Source organism: Nerophis ophidion, linkage group LG20, assembly GCF_033978795.1.
Source record: "Nerophis ophidion isolate RoL-2023_Sa linkage group LG20, RoL_Noph_v1.0, whole genome shotgun sequence".
In the NCBI taxonomy this organism is placed as follows: domain Eukaryota; kingdom Metazoa; phylum Chordata; class Actinopteri; order Syngnathiformes; family Syngnathidae; genus Nerophis; species Nerophis ophidion.
In genome coordinates this window covers 35954167-35980698 of record NC_084630.1, presented here as the reverse complement: position 1 = coordinate 35980698, position 26532 = coordinate 35954167, and the positions used below count along the sequence as shown (strand labels likewise).

Genomic DNA, 26532 nt, shown 5'->3' with positions numbered 1-26532 from the left:
TAAAGGGGAAGTGGACTTTTTTGGAGTGTGGCCAATTATTCACTACACCTATGTAAGACAAGAACACGTTTTGTTTTGAACGACAAGGACGCAGCCAATGGGAGAACATTATTCCACCCATCAAGCTCTCTATAAAAAACATCCAAAGACCGCCAACAATACTCCATTTATACCTCCTGGCCTGAATATTGATCAAGTAGTAGTGATATTGTTATTATATGCGCTAACGCAGACAAAGCATTTTTAGTGCTGCCGTGATCCCAGAGAGGTAACAAGCTTATGCTGCTATATTGCTGTACTGAGATGCTGCTGCATCACCTCTGGGTTGGTGACAGTTAATTATAGATCATAAATCATGCCTCTTACCTAGATAGTAGATCAAGGGTCGGGAACCTTTTTGGCTGAGAGAGCCAAGAAGCCAAATAATTTAATATGTATTTCCGTAAGAGCCATATAATTTTTTTTTAACACTGAACACAACTAAACACGTGCATTTTTAATTAAGACCAACATTTCTAGAGTATAATAGCTTTGTAATAATATTGTGGAAGAGTGGCCGTGCGCAACCTGTAGGTCCCTGGTTCAAATCCCACCTAGTACCAACCTCGTCACGTCCGTTGTGTCCTGAGCAAGACACTTCACCCTTGCTCCTGATGGGTGCTGGTTGGCGCCTTGCATGGCAGCTCCCTCCATCAGTGTGTGAATGTGTGTGTGAATGGGTAAATGTGGAAGTAGTGTCAAAGCGCTTTGAGTACCTTGAAGGTAGAAAAGCGCTATACAAGTACAACCCATTTATCATTTATTATTCTGAAGCTAACTGTGGAGGGGGCGTGGCCTGCGGGACTGCAGCGAAGCGGGGTGTTGCCAGGATCGGCCTCGAAATCAGCGACCGGTGCGTAGATGGCCCACCTATGCCTTGTTATCTAATCACCTGTCGCTCTGTTATAAACAGCAGCCATGAGGAGAGACGGGGTTGGAGCGGGAGCCAGAGCGCGAGCAAGTACAAGAACGAAAGAGAAAAAGACTATAGCTAGAAAGCAACTAAGAGACTTATTGAAAAATAAAACAATATTGTAACCCTGAAACAGGCTCTCATGTCGGTGCTTGGTGGTCTGAAGAACCCCCAGGAGGGCAAGCCCCACACTAACCAATAATAAATAAAAAACTTCTTAATATTTACGTAACTTCTTGAACAGGTGCGGTAGAAAACGGATGGATGGATTAAAAATGCATGAGGATGTTTTGTATTTTGAACGTTATTTTTAACACAAGTAGAATTATTCATTAGTTATCGTCAAGCAATGTCAGCTCAGATTTATCCGAGAGCCAGATGCAGTCATCAAAAGGGCCACATCTGGCTCTAGAGCCATAGGTTCCCTACCCCTGTAGTAGATGGTTGCGGCCATGAACCGAGAAGTATCAACTTATACCCAGAAATGGTGAGAAAGACACAAAAAGATTATCCTTTTTTTTTTTGACCCTTTGTATGAATTATAATTTAATTCTTTATTTAAATGGGAAGATATGAACATCCATCATTTGGCATCCCAGTGAGAGCAGTTAGTGATTGTTTTTTTTCTATCTTGTACAGCACTTAGCAATACTGCTACATGATGCTGAGTGTTTCACCAAAGCTGGATCTGTTTAACGCATAGCTTTGAAAACTTTTATCTCATCCTCTGTATGTTCAGCCTCCAAAATATAGGCTTCTGAATCATCATTTGTCCAAAAGTAGTGTTTGTTGTCTCTCATTAAGTCTGCCATTATTAGTACTGTTGATGTTGACAGGAAAAGCAAACGTTATGATGCACCCGTGAAATTAATACGGCGCCTAATTAAAATGAACAAAATACATGAATATGACATGTTGTTATGAATGTTACTACATGACATATATACTTACATCATGTATATATTACATGTTATTATGAATGTTACTAGATACTACATATATACTTACATCATGTATATATTACATGTTGTTATGAATGTTACTACATGACATATATACTTACATCATGTATATATTACATGTTATTATGAATGTTACTACATGACATATATACTTACATCATGTATATATTACATGTTATTATGAATGTTACTAGATACTACATATATACTTACATCATGTATATATTACATGTTGTTATGACTGTTACTACATGACATATATACTTACATCATTTATATATTACATGTTATTATGAATGTTACTACATGACATATATACTTACATCATGTATATATTACATGTTATTATGAATGTTACTAGATACTACATATATACTTACATCATGTATATATTACATGTTGTTATGAATGTTACTACATGACATATATACTTACATCATGTATATATTACATTTTATTATGAATGTTACTACATGACATATATACTTACATCATGTATATATTACATGTTATTATGAATGTTACTAGATACTACATATATACTTACATCATGTATATATTACATGTTATTATGAATGTTACTACATGCCATATATACTTACATCATGTATATATTACATGTTATTATGAATGTTACTAGATACTACATATATACTTACATCATGTATATATTACATGTTTTCATGAATGTTACTACATGACATATATACGTACATCATGTATATATTACATGTTATTATGAATGTTACTAGATACTACATATATACTTACATCATGTATATATTACATGTTATTATGAATGTTACTAGATACTACATATATACTTACATCATGTATATATTACATGTTATTATGAATGTTACTACATGACATATATACTTACATCATGTATATATTACATGTTGTTATGAATGTTACTACATGACATATATACTTACATCATGTATATATTACATGTTATTATGAATGTTACTACATGACATATATACGTATATCATGTATATATTACATTTTATTATGAATGTTACTAGATACTACATATATACTTACATCATGTATATATTACATGTTATTATGAATGTTACTACATGACATATATACGTACATCATGTATATATTACATGTTATTATGAATGTTACTACATGACATATATACGTACATCATGTATATATTACATGTTATTATGAATGTTACTAGATACTACATATATACTTACATCATGTATATATTACATGTTATTATGAATGTTACTACATGACATATATACTTACATCATGTATATATTACATGTTATTATGAATGTTACTACATGACATATATACTTACATCATGTATATACTACATGTTATTATGAGTGTTACTAGATACTACATATATACTTACATCATGTATATATTACATGTTATTATGAATGTTACTACATGACATATATACTTACATCATGTATATATTACATGTTATTATGAATGTTACTACATGACATATATACTTACATCATGTATATATTACATGTTATTATGAATGTTACTACATGACATATATACTTACATCATGTATATATTACATGTTATTATGAATGTTACTACATGACATATATACGTACATCATGTATATATTACATTTTATTATGAATGTTACTAGATACTACATATATACTTACATCATGTATATATTACATGTTATTATGAATGTTACTACATGACATATATACTTACATCATGTATATATTACATATTATGAATGTTACTACATGACATATATACTTACATCATGTATATATTACATGTTATTATGAATGTTACTACATGACATATATACTTACATCATGTATATACTACATGTTATTATGAGTGTTACTAGATACTACATATATACTTACATCATGTATATATTACATGTTATTATGAATGTTACTACATGACATATATACTTACATCATGTATATACTACATGTTATTATGAATGTTACTAGATACTACATATATACTTACATCATGTATATATTACATGTTATGAATGTTACTACATGACATATATACTTACATCATGTATATACTACATGTTATTATGAATGTTACTAGATACTACATATATACTTACATCATGTATATATTACATGTTATTATGAATGTTACTACATGACATATACACTTACATCATGTATATATTACATTGATGGAAGTTTTTTAGAGGGCTTTATAGGCGGAATAGAGCAACTTTTATTTGCTCCATTGTTAGCTGCTAGTGTTTATTTACGAGTTAGAATGCATAAAAAACAAAAAACTAGGGCTGTCCCGATCCGATATTGATATCGGAAATCAATCGGATTTTATCGGACTGAATCTGAAAACTCCTATATAAGCTGTCCATTTTCCGCTGCAGCACTTCTATAATAGGTGACTCTGGTTTGATCACACTCCAACACAATAGGTGGCGGAAATGCCCCTTAATTAACGTTGGTGCCAGCCGCGGAAGAAGAGCGTCTCTGATCCAGCATGCACAGCCCACGTGATCACAACAACGACAACGCGTGTGCTTGCAGCAAAGTGTAGTGATGTCGGCTGTGGGGAAGTATTTTAACGTAAACTCGGACAAAGACGTTGCCGCTAAATGCAACATGTCACACCTATGGATCATGTTTTGTCTTGTCATGTTATGTTTTTGATTTTGGACAATCAGTCACGTTTTGCACTTCCTGGTTTTGTTTGTTTCCATGCCAACCTCATTCGTTTTCACCTGTCACATCCCTGTTCTCAGCCTCACCTGTTTTCACTAATCATCACAGCTATTTAAGACACTCTTTTTCTTGTCTTCGTGCTGGGATCTTTCTGTCAGGCTTGGACTTGGATTGTGTGTGCTCCTTCGACGCAGAGGGATTACAGGACGAGCCAGGCGTGAATTAAGGTGCATGATGTTTTATTAGGAATTCTAAATACAAAAATAAACAAACTAAGGGCGCTCACAAGGAGGTATAAAACTTGGCTACAAAATATAAACAGGAAACAGAAACACGTGCTCGATTGGCATGAATGAACTAAGAACAGAAACAGCACGATGGCATGACTATAAACAACTAAAACAAAACACTTACTGTGACAACAAAACCAGGAGGCAAAAATAGCAAGGTGCGTGGCAGGTGATCGTGGGCTAGGATCTTCACACCAACTTTCATTACCCATGCCGTTCTAACTTTCATTGTAATCTACGACCTTTGCTGCTCATTCTCCATGACCACGATCACCTGCCACGCACCTTGCTATTTTTGCCTCCTGGTTTTGTTCTCACAGTAAGTGTTTTGTTTTAGTTGTTTATAGTCATGCCATCGTGCTGTTTCTGTTCTTAGTTCATTCATGCCAATTGAGCATGTGTTTTTGTTTCCTGTTTATATTTTGTAGCCAAGTTTTATACCTCCTTGTGAGCGCCCTTAGTTTGTTTATTTTTGTATTTAGAATTCCTAATAAAACATCATGTACCTTAATTCACGCCTGGCTCGTCCTGTAATCCCTCTGCGTCGAAGGAGCACACACAATCCAAGTCCAAGCCTGACACAACATTGGTCAGGCGCAAGTGTCCCGTGGGGGGACAGAACCGGGAAGGTTCAATCAATCAATGTTTACTTATATAGCCCTAAATCACTAGTGTCTCAAAGGGCTGCACAAACCACCACGACATCCTCGGTAGGCCCACATAAGGGCAAGGAAAACTCACACCCAGTGGGACGTCGGTGACAATAATGACTATGAGAACCTTAGAGAGGAGGAAAGCAATGGATGTCGAGCGGGTCTAACATGATACTGTGAAAGTTCAATCCACAATGGATCCAACACAGTCGCGAGAGTCCAGTCCAAAGCGGATCCAACACAGCAGCGAGAGTCCCGTTCACAGCGGAGCCAGCAGGAAACCATCCCAAGCGGAGGCGGATCCGCAGCGCAGAGGTGTCCCCAGCCGATACACAGGCAAGCAGTACATGGCCACCGGATCGGACCGGACCCCCTCCACAAGGGAGAGTGGGACATAGAAGAAAAAGAAAAGAAACGGCAGATCAACTGGTCTAAAAAGGGAGTCTATTTAAAGGCTAGAGTATACAAATGAGTTTTAAGGTGAGACTTAAATGCTTCTACTGAGGTGGCATCTCGAACTGTTACCGGGAGGGCATTCCAGAGTACTGGAGCCCGAACGGAAAACGCTCTATAGCCCGCAGACTTTTTTTGGGCTTTGGGAATCACTAACAAGCCGGAGTCCTTTGAACGCAGATTTCTTGCCGGGACATATGGTACAATACAATCGGCAAGATAGGATGGAGCTAGACCGTGTAGTATTTTATACATAAGTAGTAAAACCTTAAATTCACATCTTAAGTGCACAGGAAGCCAGTGCAGGTGAGGCAGTATAGGTATATATGTATGTATATATGTATATAAAGGTATATACAGTACAGGCGTAATGTGATCAAACTTTCTTGTTCTTGTCAAAAGTCTAGCAGCCGCATTTTGTACCAACTGTAATCTTTTCGATACAAGCAACCTCATCGCACATTTGAAAAAACACCACAAAAAAGAACATGAGGATTTTCGCGAGAGCAGCAAGGCGAAGCAACAAACCTCTGGCTCGCTTCAGCAACCCACGCTGGTTGAAAGCTTTGCAAGACGTGATAAACTACCACGGGACAGCAAAAAGGCAATGGCCATAACAGAAAAGATAGTCCAGTTTATTGTGCTTGATGACCAGCCCCTGTCGGTGGTGAGTAATGTCGGGGTTTAAACGCTTAATGGAGCACCTCCAACCTCGCTACATTATTCCTAGCCGCCGCTACATTGTAGACAAAACAGCACAGCATGCCGAAATGCTCATCTTCTTAAAAAAAAATCTCCACATTATGTTCGGACTGCAGAAAGTGGAGAAAGAGGAGGAGGAGTAGTAAGGGTAGTCAGTACTGACTGATTATTATTTGTTTTATGCTCTTGTTATTAGAGCAGTGGTAGGGAACCTATGGCTCTAGAGCCAGATGTGGCTCTTTTGATGACTGCACCTGGCTCTCCGATAAATCTTAGCTGATATTGCTTAAAACGATAAGTAATGAATAATTCAGCTGGTAATCACAGTGTCAAAAATAATGTTAAAAATACAAACCCTTCTCATGCATTTTCATCCGTCTATCCGGTTTCTACCGCACCTGTTCAAGAAGTCGGATTAATGGTAAGAAGTATTTTATTTATTTTTGGTTAGCCTCAGAATAACAATGTTATTAAAAAGAATAAGAGACGTATTTTACTCCAAAAATGTGGATCTTTCTTAAAATGCACGCATGTAGTTGTATTCAGTGTTGACAAAAAACATATATATGGCTCTCACGGAAATACTTTTATAAATATTTGGCTTGTATGGCTCTCTCAGCCAAAAAGGTTCCCGACCCCTGTATTACAGTGATATGTTTATTGTGCTTACACTATTTTTCAGTGAAGACTAAGAGTAATTACTGCATTGTTTTGGGCATAGTCAGTTAGTGAAACTGGAGCTGTGAACTCTTAACTTAGAGCAGGTGGACAGTGGACAATATTGTGTTGTTTTTGTCCCTGCCCACAGTTGTTTCCAACATATGCTGACAGTAAAAAAAATAACTGAAGTGAACTTGAATTGTTTGCACTTTAAATCGTTTTTTTTTTTTAATTGGATTTATTTAGGTTATTTTTCAGGGTATTCTAATTCATTTTTAATTTATTCTATTCAATTGTATAATTATATTGGTTTTAGTGGTTATTTTGCACTTTAAATATAACATTTTGTTTTTATTGGATATGTTGAAGGTTAAAATTTATGTAACCAATTGGTTAATAATAAATGGGCAGAGGTGGGTAGAGTAGCCAGAAATTGTACTCAAGTAAGAGTACTGTTACTTTAGAGATTTATTACTCAAGTAAAAGTAAGGAGTAGTCACCCAAATATTTACTTGAGTAAAAGTAAAAAGTATGTTGTGAAAAAACTACTCAAGTACTGAGTAACTGATCAGTAACCTGATTACGGCAACAAATAATGCACAAAAACATAAAAATAGAAATGAGCAAATTCAGAGCCATGAATATCTCTTAAACAACTAAAATAATAATATATATTAAAAAATAGTACATTAAAATAAAATAAAAAAATGGCACATTGAACCACAATAACTTAACAGCACCATAGGCTCAGTAGGCATTCATTGATTTGATTGATTGATTGATACTTGTATTAGTAGATTGCACAGTACAGTACATATTCTGTACAATTGACCACTAAATGGTAACACCCCAATAAGTTTTTCAACGTTTATCAATCACTTAGTAAATGACCAAGTCGAGGTGATCTACCTCATATATACATACACACACATATCATTTATACACACACATATTATACATACACACACAAATCATTTATTCACACACACACACACACACATATATATATATATACACACATACATTTATATATACATTATATAATTTATATTTTGCCGTTTTTGTTCACATGTTGAAGGTGTTTTAATGAATATACATGCATGTTTAACACATAGATTCCTATCTTTAATGAAGACAAGAATATAAGTTGGTGTATTACCTGATTCTGATGACTTGCAATGATTGGAATCAGACGTCCACGTTTTCAAATGGAGGGGAAAAAAAGTTCCTATTTTCTGTCTAATACCACATGAAAGTCGTTGGTTTTTGGCATCTTATTTGTCCAGCTTCCATATTCGTTTTTACTTTACAAGAAATACACTGGCGGCAAACTCTGTAGCTTGCTAGCTTGTTTGCGCTGGCTTTTGAAGACTCTTATTTTGTTAACGCAGGCGCGATGGAGCGGCACTTTTATTGTGAAGACAGGAACTGTGCGGTCAGTCTTTAGGCTTTTGACGGGAAGTACGGTTGAAATAAAAAGTGTCTTTTTTCCTTTACACTTTTGATTGAGTGATTGATTGATACTTGTATTATTAGATTGCACAGTACAGTACATATTCCGTACAATTGACCACTAAATGGTAACACCCCAATAAGTTTTTCAGCTTGTTTAAGTCGGGTCATGTGACCGCCTGGCTCTGTTTGATTGGTCCAACGTCACCAGTGACTGCATGTGATTGGTGAAACGCAGGCATGCGTAGATTCTACTTTGAAGCTCTGTCATTAACCAAAACAAACATTAATAGATCGATTAAAAAAAAGATAAATGGAGCGGAGTAAAAGTAGCGTTTCTTCTCTATAAATATACTCAAGTAAAAGTAAAAGTATGTTGCATAAAAACTACTCGCAGAAGTACAATTTATTCCGAAAGTTACTCGAGTAAATGTAACGGAGTAAATGTAGCACGTTATTACCCACCTCTGTAAATGGGTCAGTTACCCTCCACCTATACCTACTCTTGCTGACTATTGTTTTCTGTTTGAACACAACAAAATCAGTAACAGTAACATCACTTTATCAAGCCTTTTCTAACATCCCACACAACAAAATAAGGAATAAATATACCGTATGTATGATTCGTGCCTATATCATATTGTATTGATATCGGTATCGACCAATACTCAAGGCTACAATATCGGTATCGTATCGGAAGTGAAAAAGTTGTATCAGGACATCCCTGCAAAAAACATGTGTTTTTGTCTTACATAAGTATTGTGAATGGTAGATAAAAATCCCCCAAAATGCAGTTCCTCTTAAATAGAGAAACATTTTCCGTATGTAATCAGGCAGATGTAAAGCTTTTTGTTGTAATCGGCAAGGTCAACAATCCAAATATGCACAGACTGGAACTAAACCCAGCTGACTGCACCTGGTCATTAATCAATGCCCCGTGTCAACTGCAATATTAATTAACTCATTTGGGCTTCAACCTAAACTAAATTGAGCGTAGCAGATTTGAAAAAATATATGCTTTATTTTTTTCAAGCTGCTGCTCTTCCTCCGCCGCCTCACACTTTAACAACCCCTGATTTAAAGGGGAACATTATCACAATTTCAAAAGGGTTAAAAACAATAAAAATCTGTTTCCAGTGGCTTATTGTATTTTTTTTACATTTTTTTCAAAATGTTACCGGTCTCGGAATATCCCTAAATAAAGCTTTAAAGTGCCTTTTTTTTTCGCTCTTTGTCAAGACACTATCCATTTCCCTGTGACGTCACACAGTGCTGCCAATGTAAACAAACAATGGGAATACCACAGCAAGATAAAGCGACATTAGCTTGGATTCAAACTCGGATTTCAGCGACTTAAGCGGTTCAACTGATTACGCATGTATTGAAACAGATGGTTGGAGTATGAAAGTATTGAAGAAGAAACTGAAGCTATTGAGCGAATAGCTATTGACGCTATTCATAGCCATAGCATGGCCCAATAGCTGCGTTAGCATCGCCGGTAAAATGTGCGGACCAAACGATCAGGACTTTCGCATCTTGTGACACTGGAGCAACTTAAATCCGTCGATTGGTAAGTGTTTGTTTCGCATTAAATGTGGGTGGAAGGAAACGTAATATAGTTGCAAATGCATCTGCAGGTTATCCATACATCTCTGTACCATGTCTGCTTTAGCACCGCCGGTAAATAGCATGTTAGCATCGATTAGCTGGCAGTCAACATCAACAAAACTCACCTTTGTGATTTCGTTGACTATCGTTGCAAATGCATCTGCAGGTTATCCATACATCTCTGTGCCATGTCTGCTTTAGCACCGCCGGTAAATAGCATGTTAGCGTCGATTATCGTAGCATGTTAGCATCGATTAGCTGGCATTCACGCCGCGACCAAATATGTTTGATTAGCACATAAGTCAACATCAACAAAACTCACCTTTGTGATTTCGTTGACTTAATGGTTGCAAATGCATCTGCAGGTTATCCATACATCTCTGTGCCATGTCTGTCTTAGCATCGCCGGTAAAATGTGGAGACACTCCAGCACATTCAATGGGGGTCTGGCGGCAGACACTTTGGCATCTTCGGGCCAGTGGTGCAACTTGAATCCCTCCCTGTTAGTGTTGTTACACCCTCCGACAACACACCGTCGAGGCATGATGTCTCCAAAGTTCCAAAAAATAGTCAAAAAAACGGAAAATAACAGAGCTGAGACCCGGTGTTTGTAATGTGTTGAAAATGAAAATGGCGGCTGTTACCTCGGCGACGTCACATTCTGACGTCATCGCCTCCAGCGCGATAAACAGAAAGGCGTTTAATTCGCCAAAATTCACCCATTTAGAGTTCGGAAATCGGTTAAAAAAATAGATGGTCTATTTTCTGCACCATCAAGGTATATATTGACGCTTACATAGGTCTGCTGATAATGTTCCCCTTTAAGGCCCTGAAGGAAGTGCAGACATACCCGGCATGGAGAAAGAGGGAGAGCCAGAAACGGTAGAACTGATTGGGCACATCAGGGTTGAGGAAAGGAAGCAAGCCACACACGTCATCCAGACATTCCACCTGCAAATATATATATATAAATCTGTTACAGGCATGTAATATTTGGGCACCCCCACACATGCTACCTGTGAGCAGAGGGTGGCCTCCTCGTGGAAGTATCCATGCATGAAAGTGCAATACTCCCTGGTGGTGATCTCACATCTACAGGTGGGAAGAAGCACAATGTGGGTGTTTTCTGGACTGAACCAAGTTCAAGGATAGCATGATTCAAAGTGGGACTTGCATTTTGTCTCAGTAAACAGAAAGTGATGTCAAGCTCTCACCTTCCCTTGGTGCCGATGCAGCACGGCCGCCCTTTGATGTTGCAGTCCATGTGTCTGTAGCCCGTGTGGTTCCACTTCTTGGGAAATGTACACACCTGGACATGCACGCAATACTCAAACCGTGCGTGCAAATATGCATTTCAAGTGATTTGGAGAAGATAGCTCACCGGCCATTTGGTGATGTCATCTGGCCAGGTGTGAGGCTCGGCCGATGCAGGCTCTTCACATACTCTTCACAGTCAGATAGGAGGATGTCAGCATATTTAGTCCTACTGTAGCCATACTAACAATTACAGTTCCACCGATTATCGCCCACGATATTAGATATTATGAAGTATATCAGTATCGGCCATTTTTTTTTTATCGGTATCTCATCCGCTTAGCTGTCAAAACTTAGATTTTTTTAGGCCGGGAAATCAGTTTTTGTCCTTCTTTCCTGGCGCCCGCTCGACAAAGCTTCGTCCGCAGCACTCAGAGCGTGGACTCATTAAAGGAGCGCGGCGAGGTTCTCAACAAATGGGAGACTTATTATGTTAGTAAAGACGAGCAGGCAGCAGCTCACACATTCTCATACTTTCTGTAACATACACCGTCCAGCCTCCACCATGGACTGGACACACCCTCTAACATGGACTGACACACCCTCCACCATGGACTGACACACTCTCCACCATGGACTGACACACTCTCCACCATGGACTGACACACCCTCTAACATGGACTGACACACCCTCCACCATGGACTGACACACCCTCCACCATGGATTGGACACACCCTCCACCATGGACTGACACACCCTCCACCATGGACTGACACACCCTCTAACATGGACTGACACACCCTCCACCATGGACTGACACACCCTCCACCATGGACTGACACACCCTCTAACATGGACTGACACACCCTCCACCATGGACTGACACACCCTCCACCATGGACTGACACACTCTCCACCATGGATTGGACACACCCTCCACCATGGACTGACACACTCTCCACCATTGACTGACACTCTCCACCATGGACTGACACACTCTCCACCATGGACTGACACACCCTCCACCATGGACTGACACACCCTCCACCATGGACTGACACACCCTCCACCATGGACTGACACACCCTCCACCATGGATTGGACACACCCTCCACCATGCACTGACACACCCTCCACCATGGACTGACACACTCTCCACCATGGACTGACACACCCTCCACCATGGACTAACACACCCTCCACCATGGACTGGACACACCCTCCACCATGGACTGACACACTCTCCACCATTGACTGACACTCTCCACCATGGACTGACACACTCTCCACCATGGACTGACACACCCTCCACCATGGACTGACACACCCTCCACCATGGACTGACACACCCTCCACCATGGACTGACACACCCTCCACCATGGATTGGACACACCCTCCACCATGCACTGACACACCCTCCACCATGGACTGACACACTCTCCACCATGGACTGACACACCCTCCACCATGGACTAACACACCCTCCACCATGGACTGGACACACCCTCCACCATGGACTGACACACTCTCCACCATGGACTGACACACCCTCCACCATGGACTAACACACCCTCCACCATGGACTGGACACACCCTCCACCATGGACTGACACACTCTCCACCATGGACTGACACACCCTCCACCATGGACTAACACACCCTCCACCATGGACTGGACACACCCTCCACCATGGACTGACACACTCTCCACCATTGACTGACACTCTCCACCATGGACTGACACACTCTCCACCATGGACTGACACACCCTCCACCATGGACTGACACACCCTCCACCATGGACTGACACACCCTCCACCATGGACTGACACACCCTCCACCATGGATTGGACACACCCTCCACCATGCACTGACACACCCTCCACCATGGACTGACACACTCTCCACCATGGACTGACACACCCTCCACCATGGACTAACACACCCTCCACCATGGACTGGACACACCCTCCACCATGGACTGACACACTCTCCACCATGGACTGACACACCCTCCACCATGGACTAACACACCCTCCACCATGGACTGGACACACCCTCCACCATGGACTGACACACCCTCCACCATGGATTGGACACACCCTCCACCATGCACTGACACACCCTCCACCATGGACTGACACACTCTCCACCATGGACTGACACACCCTCCACCATGGACTAACACACCCTCCACCATGGACTGGACACACCCTCCACCATGGACTGACACACCCTCCACCATGGACTAACACACCCTCCACCATGGACTGGACACACCCTCCACCATGGACTGGACACACTCTCCACCATGGATTGGACACACCCTCCACCATGGACTGACACACCCTCCACCATGGACTGACACACTCTCCACCATGGACTGACACACCCTCCACCATGCACTGACACACCCTCCACCATGCACTGACACACCCTCCACCATGCACTGACACACCCTCCACCATGGACTGACACACTCTCCACCATGGACTGACACACCCTCCACCATGGATTGGACACACCCTCCACCATGGACTGACACACCCTCCACCATGGACTGACACACTCTCCACCATGGACTGACACACCCTCCACCATGGACTGACACACCCTCCACCATGGACTGATACACCCTCCACCATGGATTGGACAAACCCTCCACCATGGACTGACACACTCTCCACCATGGACTGGACACACCCTCCACCATGGACTGACACACCCTCCACCATGGACTGACACACCCTCCACCATGGACTGACACACTCTCCACCATGGATTGGACACACCCTCCACCATGGACTGACACACCCTCCACCATGGACTGACACACCCTCCACCATGGACTGACACACTCTCCACCATGGACTGGACACACCCTCCACCATGGACTGGACACACCCTCCACCATGGACTGACACACTCTCCACCATGGACTGACACACTCTCCACCATGGACTGGACACACCCTCCACCATGGACTAACACACCCTCCACCATGGACTGGACACACCCTCCACCATGGACTGGACACACCCTCCACCATGGACTGGACACACCCTCCACCATGGACTGACACACCCTCCACCATGGACTGACACACCCTCCACCATGGACTGACACACCCTCCACCATGGACTGACACACCCTCCACCATGGACTGACACACTCTCCACCATGGACTGACACACCCTCCACCATGCACTGACACACCCTCCACCATGCACTGACACACCCTCCACCATGGACTGACACACTCTCCACCATGGACTGACACACCCTCCACCATGGATTGGACACACCCTCCACCATGGACTGACACACCCTCCACCATGGACTGACACACTCTCCACCATGGACTGACACACCCTCCACCATGGACTGACACACCCTCCACCATGGATTGGACAAACCCTCCACCATGGACTGACACACTCTCCACCATGGACTGGACACACCCTCCACCATGGACTGACACACCCTCCACCATGGACTGACACACCCTCCACCATGGACTGACACACTCTCCACCATGGATTGGACACACCCTCCACCATGGACTGACACACCCTCCACCATGGACTGACACACCCTCCACCATGGACTGACACACTCTCCACCATGGACTGGACACACCCTCCACCATGGACTGGACACACCCTCCACCATGGACTGACACACTCTCCACCATGGACTGACACACTCTCCACCATGGACTGGACACACCCTCCACCATGGACTAACACACCCTCCACCATGGACTGGACACACCCTCCACCATGGACTGGACACACCCTCCACCATGGACTGGACACACCCTCCACCATGGACTGACACACCCTCCACCATGGACTGACACACCCTCCACCATGGACTGACACACTCTCCACCATGGACTGACACACCCTCCACCATGGACTGACACACCCTCCACCATGGATTGGACAAACCCTCCACCATGGACTGACACACTCTCCACCATGGACTGGACACACCCTCCACCATGGACTGACACACCCTCCACCATGGACTGACACACCCTCCACCATGGACTGACACACTCTCCACCATGGATTGGACACACCCTCCACCATGGACTGACACACCCTCCACCATGGACTGGACACCCTCCACCATGCACTGACACACCCTCCACCATGGACTGGACACCCTCCACCATGCACTGACACACCCTCCACCATGGACTGGACACACCCTCCACCATTGACTGACACACCCTCCACCATGGACTGGACACACCCTCCACCATGGACTGACACACCCTCCACCATGGACTGACACACCCTCCACTAAGGACTGGACACCCTCCACCACGGACTGACACACCCTCCACCATGGACTGGACACCCTCCACCATGCACTGACACACCCTCCACCATGGACTGGACACACCCTCCACCATGGACTGACACACCCTCCACCATGGACTGACACACCCTCCACCATGGACTGGACACACCCTCCACCAAGGACTGACACACCCTCCATCATGGACTGACACACCCTCCACCATGGACTGACACACCCTCCACCATGGACTGACACACCCTCCACCATGGACTGACACACCCTCCACCATGGATTGGACACACCCTCCACCATGCACTGACACACCCTCCACCATGGACTGACACACCCTCCACCATGGACTGACACACCCTCCACCATGGACTGACACACTCTCCACCATGGACTGGACACACCCTCCACCATGGACTGACACACCCTCCACCATGGACTGACACACTCTCCACCATGGACTGACACACTCTCCACCATGGACTGGACACACCCTCCACCATGGACTAACACACCCTCCACCATGGACTGGACACACCCTCCACCATGGACTGACACACTCTCCACCATGGACTGGACACACCCTCCACCATGGACTAACACACCCTCCACCATGGACTGGACACACCCTCCACCATGGACTGGACACACCCTCCACCATGGACTGGACACACCCTCCACCATGGACTGACACACCCTCCACCATGGACTGACACACCCTCCACCATGGACTGACACACTCTCCACCATGGACTGACACACCCTCCACCATGGACTGACACACCCTCCACCATGGATTGGACAAACCCTCCACCATGGACTGACACACTCTCCACCATGGACTGGACACACCCTCCACCATGGACTGACACACCCTCCACCATGGACTGACACACCCTCCACCATGGACTGACACACTCTCCACCATGGATTGGACACACCCTCCACCATGGACTGACACACCCTCCACCATGGACTGGACACCCTCCACCATGCACTGACACACCCTCCACCATGGACTGGACACCCTCCACCATGCACTGACACACCCTCCACCATGGACTGGACACACCCTCCACCATTGACTGACACACCCTCCACCATGGACTGGACACACCCTCCACCATGGACTGACACACCCTCCACCATGGACTGACACACCCTCCACTATGGACTGGACACCCTCCACCACGGACTGACACACCCTCCACCATGGACTGGACACCCTCCACCATGCACTGACACACCCTCCACCATGGACTGGACACACCCTCCACCATGGACTGACACACCCTCCACCATGGACTGACACACCCTCCACCATGGACTGGACACACCCTCCACCAAGGACTGACACACCCTCCATCATGGACTGACACACCCTCCACCATGGACTGACACACCCTCCACCATGGACTGACACACTCTCCACCATGGACTGGACACCCTCCACCATGCACTGACACACCCTCCACCATGGACTGACACACCCTCCACCATGGACTGACACACCCTCCACCATGGACTGACACACTCTCCACCATGGACTGGACACCCTCCACCATGGACTGACACACCCTCCACCATGAATTGGACACACCCTCCACCATGGACTGACACACCCTCCACCATGGACTGACACACTCTCCACCATGGACTGGACACACCCTCCACCATGGACTGACACACTCTCCACCATGGACTGACACACCCTCCACCATGGACTGACACACCCTCCACCATGGACTGACACACCCTCCACCATGGACTGACACACCCTCCACCATGGACTGGACACACCCTCCACCATGGACTGACACACCCTCCACCATGGACTGACACACTCTCCACCATGGACTGACACACTCTCCACCATGGACTGACACACTCTCCACCATGGACTGACACACTCTCCACCATGGACTGGACACACCCTCCACCATGGACTGACACACCCTCCACCATGGACTGACACACCCTCCACCATGGACTGACACACCCTCCACCATGGACTGACGCACCCTCCACCATGGACTGACACACCCTCCACCATGGACTGACACACCCTCCACCATGGACTGACACACCCTCCACCATGGACTGACACACCCTCCACCATGGACTGACACACCCTCCACCATGGACTGACACACTCTCTACCATGGACTGACACACCCTCCAACATGGACTGACACACTCTCCACCATGGACTGACACACCCTCCACCATGGACTGACACACCCTCCACCATTGACTGACACACCCTCCACCATGGACTGACACACCCTCCACCATGGACTGGACACCCTCCACCATGGACTGACACACTCTCCACCATGGACTGGACACACCCTCCACCATGGATTGGACACACCCTCCACCATGGATTGGACACACCCTCCACCATGGACGGACACACCGTCCGCCATCGACCGCGAGCTGGCCATGCAGGTAATGGGCACCCCTGATAAAGTCTTGTCCAGCTGTTTACTGATGTATACTTATCATCTCTAAAGAACTTTTACCGCAAATTAATATCCGTTATCAGCCGTTTTGACTACTAATAATCGGTATCAGTACCTGAAAAAAACCATATCGGTGGAGCTCTACTGATAATGTCATATTGACGTGGATACAGGTCTCCTCACCTGGGATCCTGGTGACAGACAGAGCCAGAAGACCTGGTAATGTCCACAGGTTCATTGTCCCATTTGATGAAAGTGGCCAGTGTCTCCTGCACAGAGACTTTGTTTTATTACTCCAAGATTAGCTTTTAGGAAGGCCACATTCCTGTTTTAGAGGGTGAAGAGTTGTGTGATGGCAGCTTTTAGGAGAAGTACGTACAGAGCAGTCGGAGCTGAAGGTCTGCACACATCCAGAGTTGTCATTCTGGACGCAACATCCAGACTCTTTCTCCAGGTCTTTGGCCTTCTGAATCAGATGGACTATCTGTTTGTCCTGACGGATACAAGGGGAGAACTTGGCTCCCAGGTGGATCAGGTCGTCCTGGAAAGAGGGGGAACATTACCATCAGGGATGGGAATGGAGAAACCGGCTCCTAGTCCCAGTGTTTCGATTCCTTCGTGTGGGAGTGCAAACGCTGGAGATTTATTCCCAAGGAAGGACGATAAAATTACAGTACTTGCAATTTAAATAACGGAAGAGATCACCGATGCAATAGACGTTACATAAGTGCTGCTGCAGGGTTTATGGAGTAAACCAAAGTATTTGACACAATTAATCACAGCATCTTAACAAACAAATTAGAAAGGTATGGAATCAGAGGGCTGGTCTTGAACTGGGTAAGAAGCTACTTAGCCAACAGGAAGCAATACGTGAAGATAGGAGAACACACTTCTACAGAGCTGAAAATATTTTGTGGCGTACCTCAGGGATCAATACTGGGACCAAAATTGTTCAATCTTCATGTGAATGACATTTGTAAAGTTACAAAGCACTTAGAGTTGGTTTTATTTGCAGATGATAAAACTTTGTTTTGTTCAGGAGAGTGTGAAGTGAATTATATTTATATAGCGCTTTTCTCTAGTGACTCAAAGCGCTTTACATAGTGAAACCCAATATCTAAGTTCCATTTAAAGCAGTGTGGGTGGCACCGGGAGCAGGTGGGTAAAGTGTCTTGCCCAAGGACACAACGGCAGCGACTAGAATGGCGGAAACGGGAATCGAACCTGCAACCCTCAAGTTGCTGGCACGGCCACTCTACCAACCGAGCTATACCGCCCCAGTAAAATGAAGTGTATTGTATTTATATAGCGCTTTTCTCTAGTGACTCAAAGCGCTTTACATAGTGAAACCCAATATCTAAGTTCCATTTAAAGCAGTGTGGGTGGCACTGGGAGCAGGTGGGTAAAGTGTCTTGCCCAAGGACACAACGGCAGCGACTAGGATGGCGGAAGCGGGAATCGAACCTGCAACCCTCAAGTTGCTGGCACGGCCACTCTACCAACCGAGCTATACCGCCCCAGTAAAATGAAGTGTATTGTATTTATATAGCACTTTTCTCTAGTGACTCAAAGCGCTTTACATAGTGAAACCCAATATCTAAATTACATTTAAAGCAGTGTGGGTGGCACTGGGAGCAGGTGGGTAAAGTGTCTTGCCCAAGGACACAACGGCAGTGACTAGGATGGCGGAAGCGGGAATCGAACCTGCAACCCTCAAGTTGCTGGCACGGCCACTCTACCAACCGAGCTATACCGCCTCACGAGAAGACAGAAGAAGAAAAAATAATAATAACAAATTAATAAGATAGTCTTGTTTTTGTCAAATTATCTTTGAATCTCAGTAAGACTAAAATAATGCTATTTGGTAACAATAGAAGAGAAAGTCAAACACAAATAGACGGAGTAGACCAAGGGTGCCCACACTTTTTCTGCAGGCGAGCTACTTTTCAATTGACCAACTCGAGGGGATCTACCTCATTTATATATATCATTTATATTTATCTATTTATGAAAGAGACATTTTTGTAAACAAGTTAAATGTGTTTAATGATAATACAAGCATGTGTAACACATATAGATGTCTTTCTTTCACGAAGACAAGAATAGAAGTTGGTGTATTACCTGATTCTGATGACTTGCATTGATTGGAATCAGACAGTAATGATGATAACGCCCACATTTTCAAATGGAGGAGAAAAAAAGTTGTCCTTTCTGTACAATACCACATGAAAGTGGTTGGTTTTTGGCATCTAATTCATCCAGCTTCCATACACTTTACAAGAAAAACATTGGCGACAAATTCCGTAGCTTGCTTGATTGACATTCACGGCACCCGAGGGTCTTGTGAGATGACGCTGGCTGCTGCCAGTTCATTATTATGAAAAAATGACAGAGAGGAAGGCGAGAAACACTTTTTATTTGAACAGACTTTCGCGCCGTCCCTTCCGTCAAAACTCTAAAGGCCGACTGCACATTTCCTATCTTCACAATAAAAGCCCTGCTTCATGCTGCCTGCGCTAACAAAATAAGAGTCTCAGAAAGCTGGCGTGCACAAGTGATGTGCACGCCAGCTTTCTGAGGGATCGCTTGTGCACGCCAGTTTTTCGAGACTCTGTATTTAGTTAGCGCAGGCAGCATGAAGCAGGGCTTTTATTGTGAAGATAGGAAATGTGCAGTCGGCCTTTAGAGTTTTGACGGAAGGTACGGCGCGAGAGTCTGTTGAAATAAAAAGTGTTTCTCGCCTTCCTCTCGGTCATATTTTAATAATAATGATCTTGCAGCAGCCAGCGTCATCTCACAAGACCCTCCGGTACCGTGAATGTCATTTAAGTGACGTCTTGGTGAAGATTGATGATCACTAATTTTTAGGTCTATTTTTTTAAAAGCCTGGCTGGAGATCGACTGACACACCCCCCGCGGTCGACTGGTAGCTCGCGATCGACGTAATGGGCACCCCTGGAGTGGACATTGAAAGGGTAAAAAAAAACAAATTTTTGGGTGTAATGATAGATAGAATGAACTGGAAATCTCATGTAAAAAAGTATCCAACATAAAGTAGCAAGAAATAGGTCAATAATGAATAAAGCAAAACATCAAAAATGACTTCATACTGTCTACTGCTCACTAGTGTTACATCTCTGACTTTTTGTGTAGAAATATGGGAAATAAGTACAAATGCACACTTCATTCACTAACTGTGGTACAAAAAAGATAAATTAGAATAACACATCATGTTGTACATCATGGATGTCAAACTCTGGCCAGTGGGCCAAATTTGGCCCACCGTTTAATTTCATTCGGCCCTTGAGGAAATATCAAATTAACATTAGAGCTGGCCCGCCGGTAACACCACATTCACCGCTAATACTCATACTTGCCAACCCTCCCGATTTTCCCGGGAGATTCCTGAAGTTCAGTGCCCCTCCCGAAAATCTCCCTGGGCAACCATTAGCCCAAATTTCTCCCGATTTCCATCCGGACAACAATATTGGGGGTGTGCCTTCAAGATACTGCCTTTAGCGTCATCTACAACCTGTCGTCACTTCTGCTTTTCCTCCTTATTAACAGCGTGCCGGCCAAGTCACATAATATATGCGGCTGTAACACACACACACACACACACACACACACACACACACACAGAAGTGAATGCAAAGCATACTTGGTCAACAGCCATACAGGTCACACTGAGGGTGGCCGTATAAACAACTTTAACACCGTTACAAATATGCGCCACACTGTGAACCCACACCAAACAAGAATGACAAACACATTTCGGGAGAACATCCGCACCGTAAACACAACAAACAGAATAAATACCCAGAACCCCTTGCAGCACTAACTCTTTCGGGATGCTACAATATACACCCCCGCTACCACCTCATTATTTTATTTTCAAATTTATCAGCCTGTGGAAAAAGTTAATGTTGATATGTACCTCAGAAGGCTGCAAATAGAAAAGAGGCATTACATTTTTTTTATTTAAATTTTATTTTATATATCATTGATGTTTTTTCGTTTGCTTTTTGAAAGTTGATTTTGCACTATTAAGTTATATAAGCGTTGCTTGTTCCATATTCAGTGTTAAAGCAAATCAGTGTAGCAAACTGAGCAATAATTAAAGTTTAATTCATGCACTTTCTCACGGCTTGAATTTTTGATTCATTCATTGTTATTTTTTTCTTTTCAATATTATTATCCTTGGAAAAAGCTAATTTTGATATTGACCTCAGAAAGCTCCAAAATTAAAAGAGGCATTCAAGTTTTATTTGATATGCCATTGATTTTTATTAGGGTACTTGGCCCATGGCAAAGGACTCCTGTGGAGTCCTTTGCCATGGGCCAAGGACCCTATTGAAACTGCTGTTTTATTATTATTCCGCACCTACGCGCTGTAATTTGACCCCCTTAACATGCTTCAAAAGTCACCAAATTTGACACACACGTCGGTATAGCAAACCTTCCCAACATATTAAGCAACCAATCCCCCAAAATGAAAATTGCGCTCTAGCGCCCCCTAGGAAGAAAATACAGACAAAACTGCATGTAACTTATGTTAGGAATGTCATAGCGACATGAAACAAAAACTCCTATGTAGGTCTGACTTAGACCCAATTTTCATACACTCACTTCTTTCAGCAAAAATCTACAGGAAGTTGGCAAAAACCCCTTCAAAATAAAATTTGCGCAAAAATGCAAATTTTGCCTCTTTGCGCTGTAATTTGACCCCTTTAAAATGCTTCAAAAGTCACCAAACTTGGCGCACACATAAAGACTGGCGAATATTGCGATCTAATGAAAAACCCAAACCCCAAAACTCAAAATTGTAGCGCTATTTTTGAACAAAACACTGAAAAAACTGCTCCTAGGAAGATAACACAGACAAAACTGCTTGTAACTTCCGGTAAGAATGTCGGAGAGACATGAAACAAAAACCTCTATGTAGGTCTCGCTTAGACCTACATTTCATAGATTGACAACCCCCAACAAAAATCAACAGGAAGTTTGCAATCCCCCCTTCAACACAAAAGTTTTGTAAAAACCGGTCACCTTTCTTCAAACATTATCTCCTCTGAGTGCGTTTGTTGTTTTGGCTTAAAACTCGCACAGGAGATTGAACCCTTCTGATTAAAAGTATAGAACAGAGTTTTGATAAGTTCTCAGGTTTTGATTTTACGCGCCTTCAAAGTACCCCTGTGCAAAGTCTCCTAAAATATGTCATTTTTGCCTCTTTGAGCTGTTATTTGACCCCCTTAAAATGCTTCTAAACTCACCAAACTTGACACACACATCAGGTCTGGCAAAAATTGCGATCTGATGAAAAAACCTAACATCAAAACTCAAAATTGCGCTCTACCGCCCCCCTAGGAATACAACACGGACAAACTGCTCCTAGGAAGAAAACACAGACAAAACTGCTTGTAACTTCCAGTAGGAATGTCAAAGAGACATGAAACAAAAAAACACTATGTAGGTCTCACTTAGACCTACATTTTAATAATTAACATACTTTAGCAAAAATCAACAGGAAGTTTGATATTTTCACTTCAATACAACAACTGCATTACTTTCACAATGCATTAGATTCTCAAAATAGTGGCTCCAAGGCGTCTTCTAACGCTTATCCGGCCGTGGGTCTCGGGGGCAGCAGCCAAAGGCGGACCCGACCAACGCTGCTTGCAGCTTTAATTATTATTAGAAACTCGATTTTGCATGTCACTTTAGTTATATAAGCCTTGCTTGTTCAATTTTCAATGCAAAACTTGTTTGGGTCCCAATAAAAAAGGTTAATTTAATCAACCTTGGCCCGCAGCTTTGTTCAGTTTTTGATTTTGGCTCACTCTGTATTTGAGTTTAACACCCCTGCTGTACATAGATAACATACAAACTTTATTTATTGAATCACAAATACTGAAATTCAATGATTTGGTGCATTTTCAAACATGTAAAATGATGCAAACTATAACCTGCTAACCAAGAATGTACAACAATTCTTCTCAACAAAAGAGGACAAATCTAACCTTGGAAGAAAATGTAACGTCAAACATTTCTATGCACGTACAACACTGAAAGCCACTACTACCCACCTGATAGTTTATATATCAATGATGAAATATTAACATTGCAACACATGCCAATACGGACGCTTTAGTTTACTAAATTACAATTTTAAATTCCCCGCGGGGTTTCCTGTTGAAAACGTTGCGGAATGATGACGCGTGTTTCTGACGTTATTGGTTGGAGAGGACATATTAGCCCAGCACCAGTTACGACTAAAAGTCGTCTCTTTTCATCGCACAATTCCACAGTATTCTGGACATCCGTGTTGCTGAATCTTTTGCAATTTGTTCAATTAACAATGGAGAAGTCAAAGTAGAAAGATGAAGGTGGGAAGCTTTTAGCCTTTAGCCACACAAACACACGGTGTTTCCTTGTTTAAAATTCCCAGAGGTGAAGCTTCACTATGGATCAGAGCGGTCAAGCGAACATGGATTCTGACTACATGTCAACCGGCAGTTTTCGGTGAGGAAATTGTGGTAATAAGTCGCCTCTTACCGGAGATCAGCGGAGCTTCTGTCGTGCTGCAGCTTCGTGACTTCCCTCAGAGACTGGCATCAACACACCCCTCCGACTATCAGGTACTATTTAACTCACTAAAACATGAGCAACACAATAGAAAGATAAGGGATTTCCCAGAATTATCCTAGTAAATGTGTCTAAAAACATCTGAATCGCTCCCAATGCAATCGCCTTTTTTCATTTTGAAGAGGAACATTATCACAATATCAAAAGGGTTAAAAACAATAAAAAATCAGTTCACTGTGGCTTGTTGTATTTATTGAAGTTTTTTTCAATAAATATTGAAGTGATATTTACCTCAGAAGATTGCAAATAGAAAAAAAGGCATTGAATGTTTATTTAAATTTTATTTGATATGCCATTGATCCATCCATCCATTTTCTACCGCTTATTCCCTTTTGGGTTCGCGGAGGGCGCTGGCGCCTATGTCAGCTACAATCGGGCGGAAGGCGGGGTACACCCTGGACAAGTCGCCACCTCATCGCAGGGCCAACACAGATAGACAGACAACATTCCCACTCACATTCACACACTAGGGCCACACATTCTATGCCTTTTTTTCTATTTGCAATCTTCTGAGGTAAATATCACATTTTTTCCACAATAAAATAACAATAATGAATGAACCAGACATTCAAGCCTTGAAGTAGCAAGAGAAAATGCATGAATAAAACGGTAATTATTGGTCAGTTTGCTGGAAGTTTCCCGAAAGAGTTAGTGCTGCAAGGGATTCTGGGTATTTGTTCTGTTGTGTTACGGTACGGATGTTCACTCGAAATGTGTTTGTCATTCTTGTTTGGTGTGGGTTCACATTGTGGCGCATATTTGTAACAGTGCCAAAAGGTTTTTATACAGTCACCCTCAGTGTGGCCTGTATGGCTGAAGTAGGAAGAGAAAATACATGAATAAAACGGTAATTATTGGTCAGTTTGCTGGAAGTTTCCCCGAAAGAGTTAGTGCTGCAAGGGGTTCTGGGTATTTGTTCTGTTGTGTTACGGTACGGATGTTCACCCGAAATGTGTTTGTCATTCTTGTTTGGTGTGGGTTCACAGTGTGGCGCATATTTGTAACAGTGCCAAAGGGTTTTTATACCGCCACCCTCAGTGTGACATGTATGGCTGTTGACCAAGTATGCCTTGTATTCACTTGTGCGTGTGTGTGTGTGTGTAAAAGCCACAAATATTATGTGACACGCTGTTAGTATGGAGGAAAAGCGGACGTGACGACAGGTTGTAGAGAACGCTAAAGGCAGTGCCTTAAATGCACGCCCCCAATATAGTTGTCCAGGTGGAAATGGGTTGAAATTCGGGGAATGGTTGCCCCGGGAGATTTTCGGGAGGGGCACTGAACTTCGGGAGTCTACCGGGAAAATTGTGAGGTTTGCCAAGTATGAGTATTAGCGGTGAATGCGGTGTTACAGCCGCACCGATGCTGTATAACACCGGCGGGTCAGCTCTAATGCTAAATTGATATTGCCTCAAGGGCCAAATTAAATTACA

At 43.3% G+C, this 26532-nt stretch overlaps 1 protein-coding gene and 1 long non-coding RNA gene across 6 annotated transcripts in view; one reads left to right on the top strand and one right to left on the bottom strand.

Moving 5' to 3' along the window:
• Positions 1 to 26532, top strand: part of LOC133539070 (uncharacterized) — a 244299-nt gene that overhangs the window by 54693 nt on the left and 163074 nt on the right. The gene's annotated exons all lie outside the window — the stretch shown is intronic.
• Positions 1 to 26532, bottom strand: part of LOC133539060 (inactive rhomboid protein 2-like) — a 143153-nt gene that overhangs the window by 28598 nt on the left and 88023 nt on the right. For all 5 annotated transcript variants that reach the window (XM_061881094.1, XM_061881093.1, XM_061881092.1 and 2 more), the window contains 6 exons: positions 18834 to 18995; positions 18638 to 18723; positions 11792 to 11855; positions 11625 to 11719; positions 11427 to 11502; positions 11261 to 11361 (listed from right to left, as the gene is read on the bottom strand). In XM_061881094.1, the coding sequence (XP_061737078.1) occupies positions 11261 to 11361; positions 11427 to 11502; positions 11625 to 11719; positions 11792 to 11855; positions 18638 to 18723; positions 18834 to 18995 (584 nt within the window). The remainder of the gene's footprint in view (positions 1 to 11260; positions 11362 to 11426; positions 11503 to 11624; positions 11720 to 11791; positions 11856 to 18637; positions 18724 to 18833; positions 18996 to 26532) is intronic.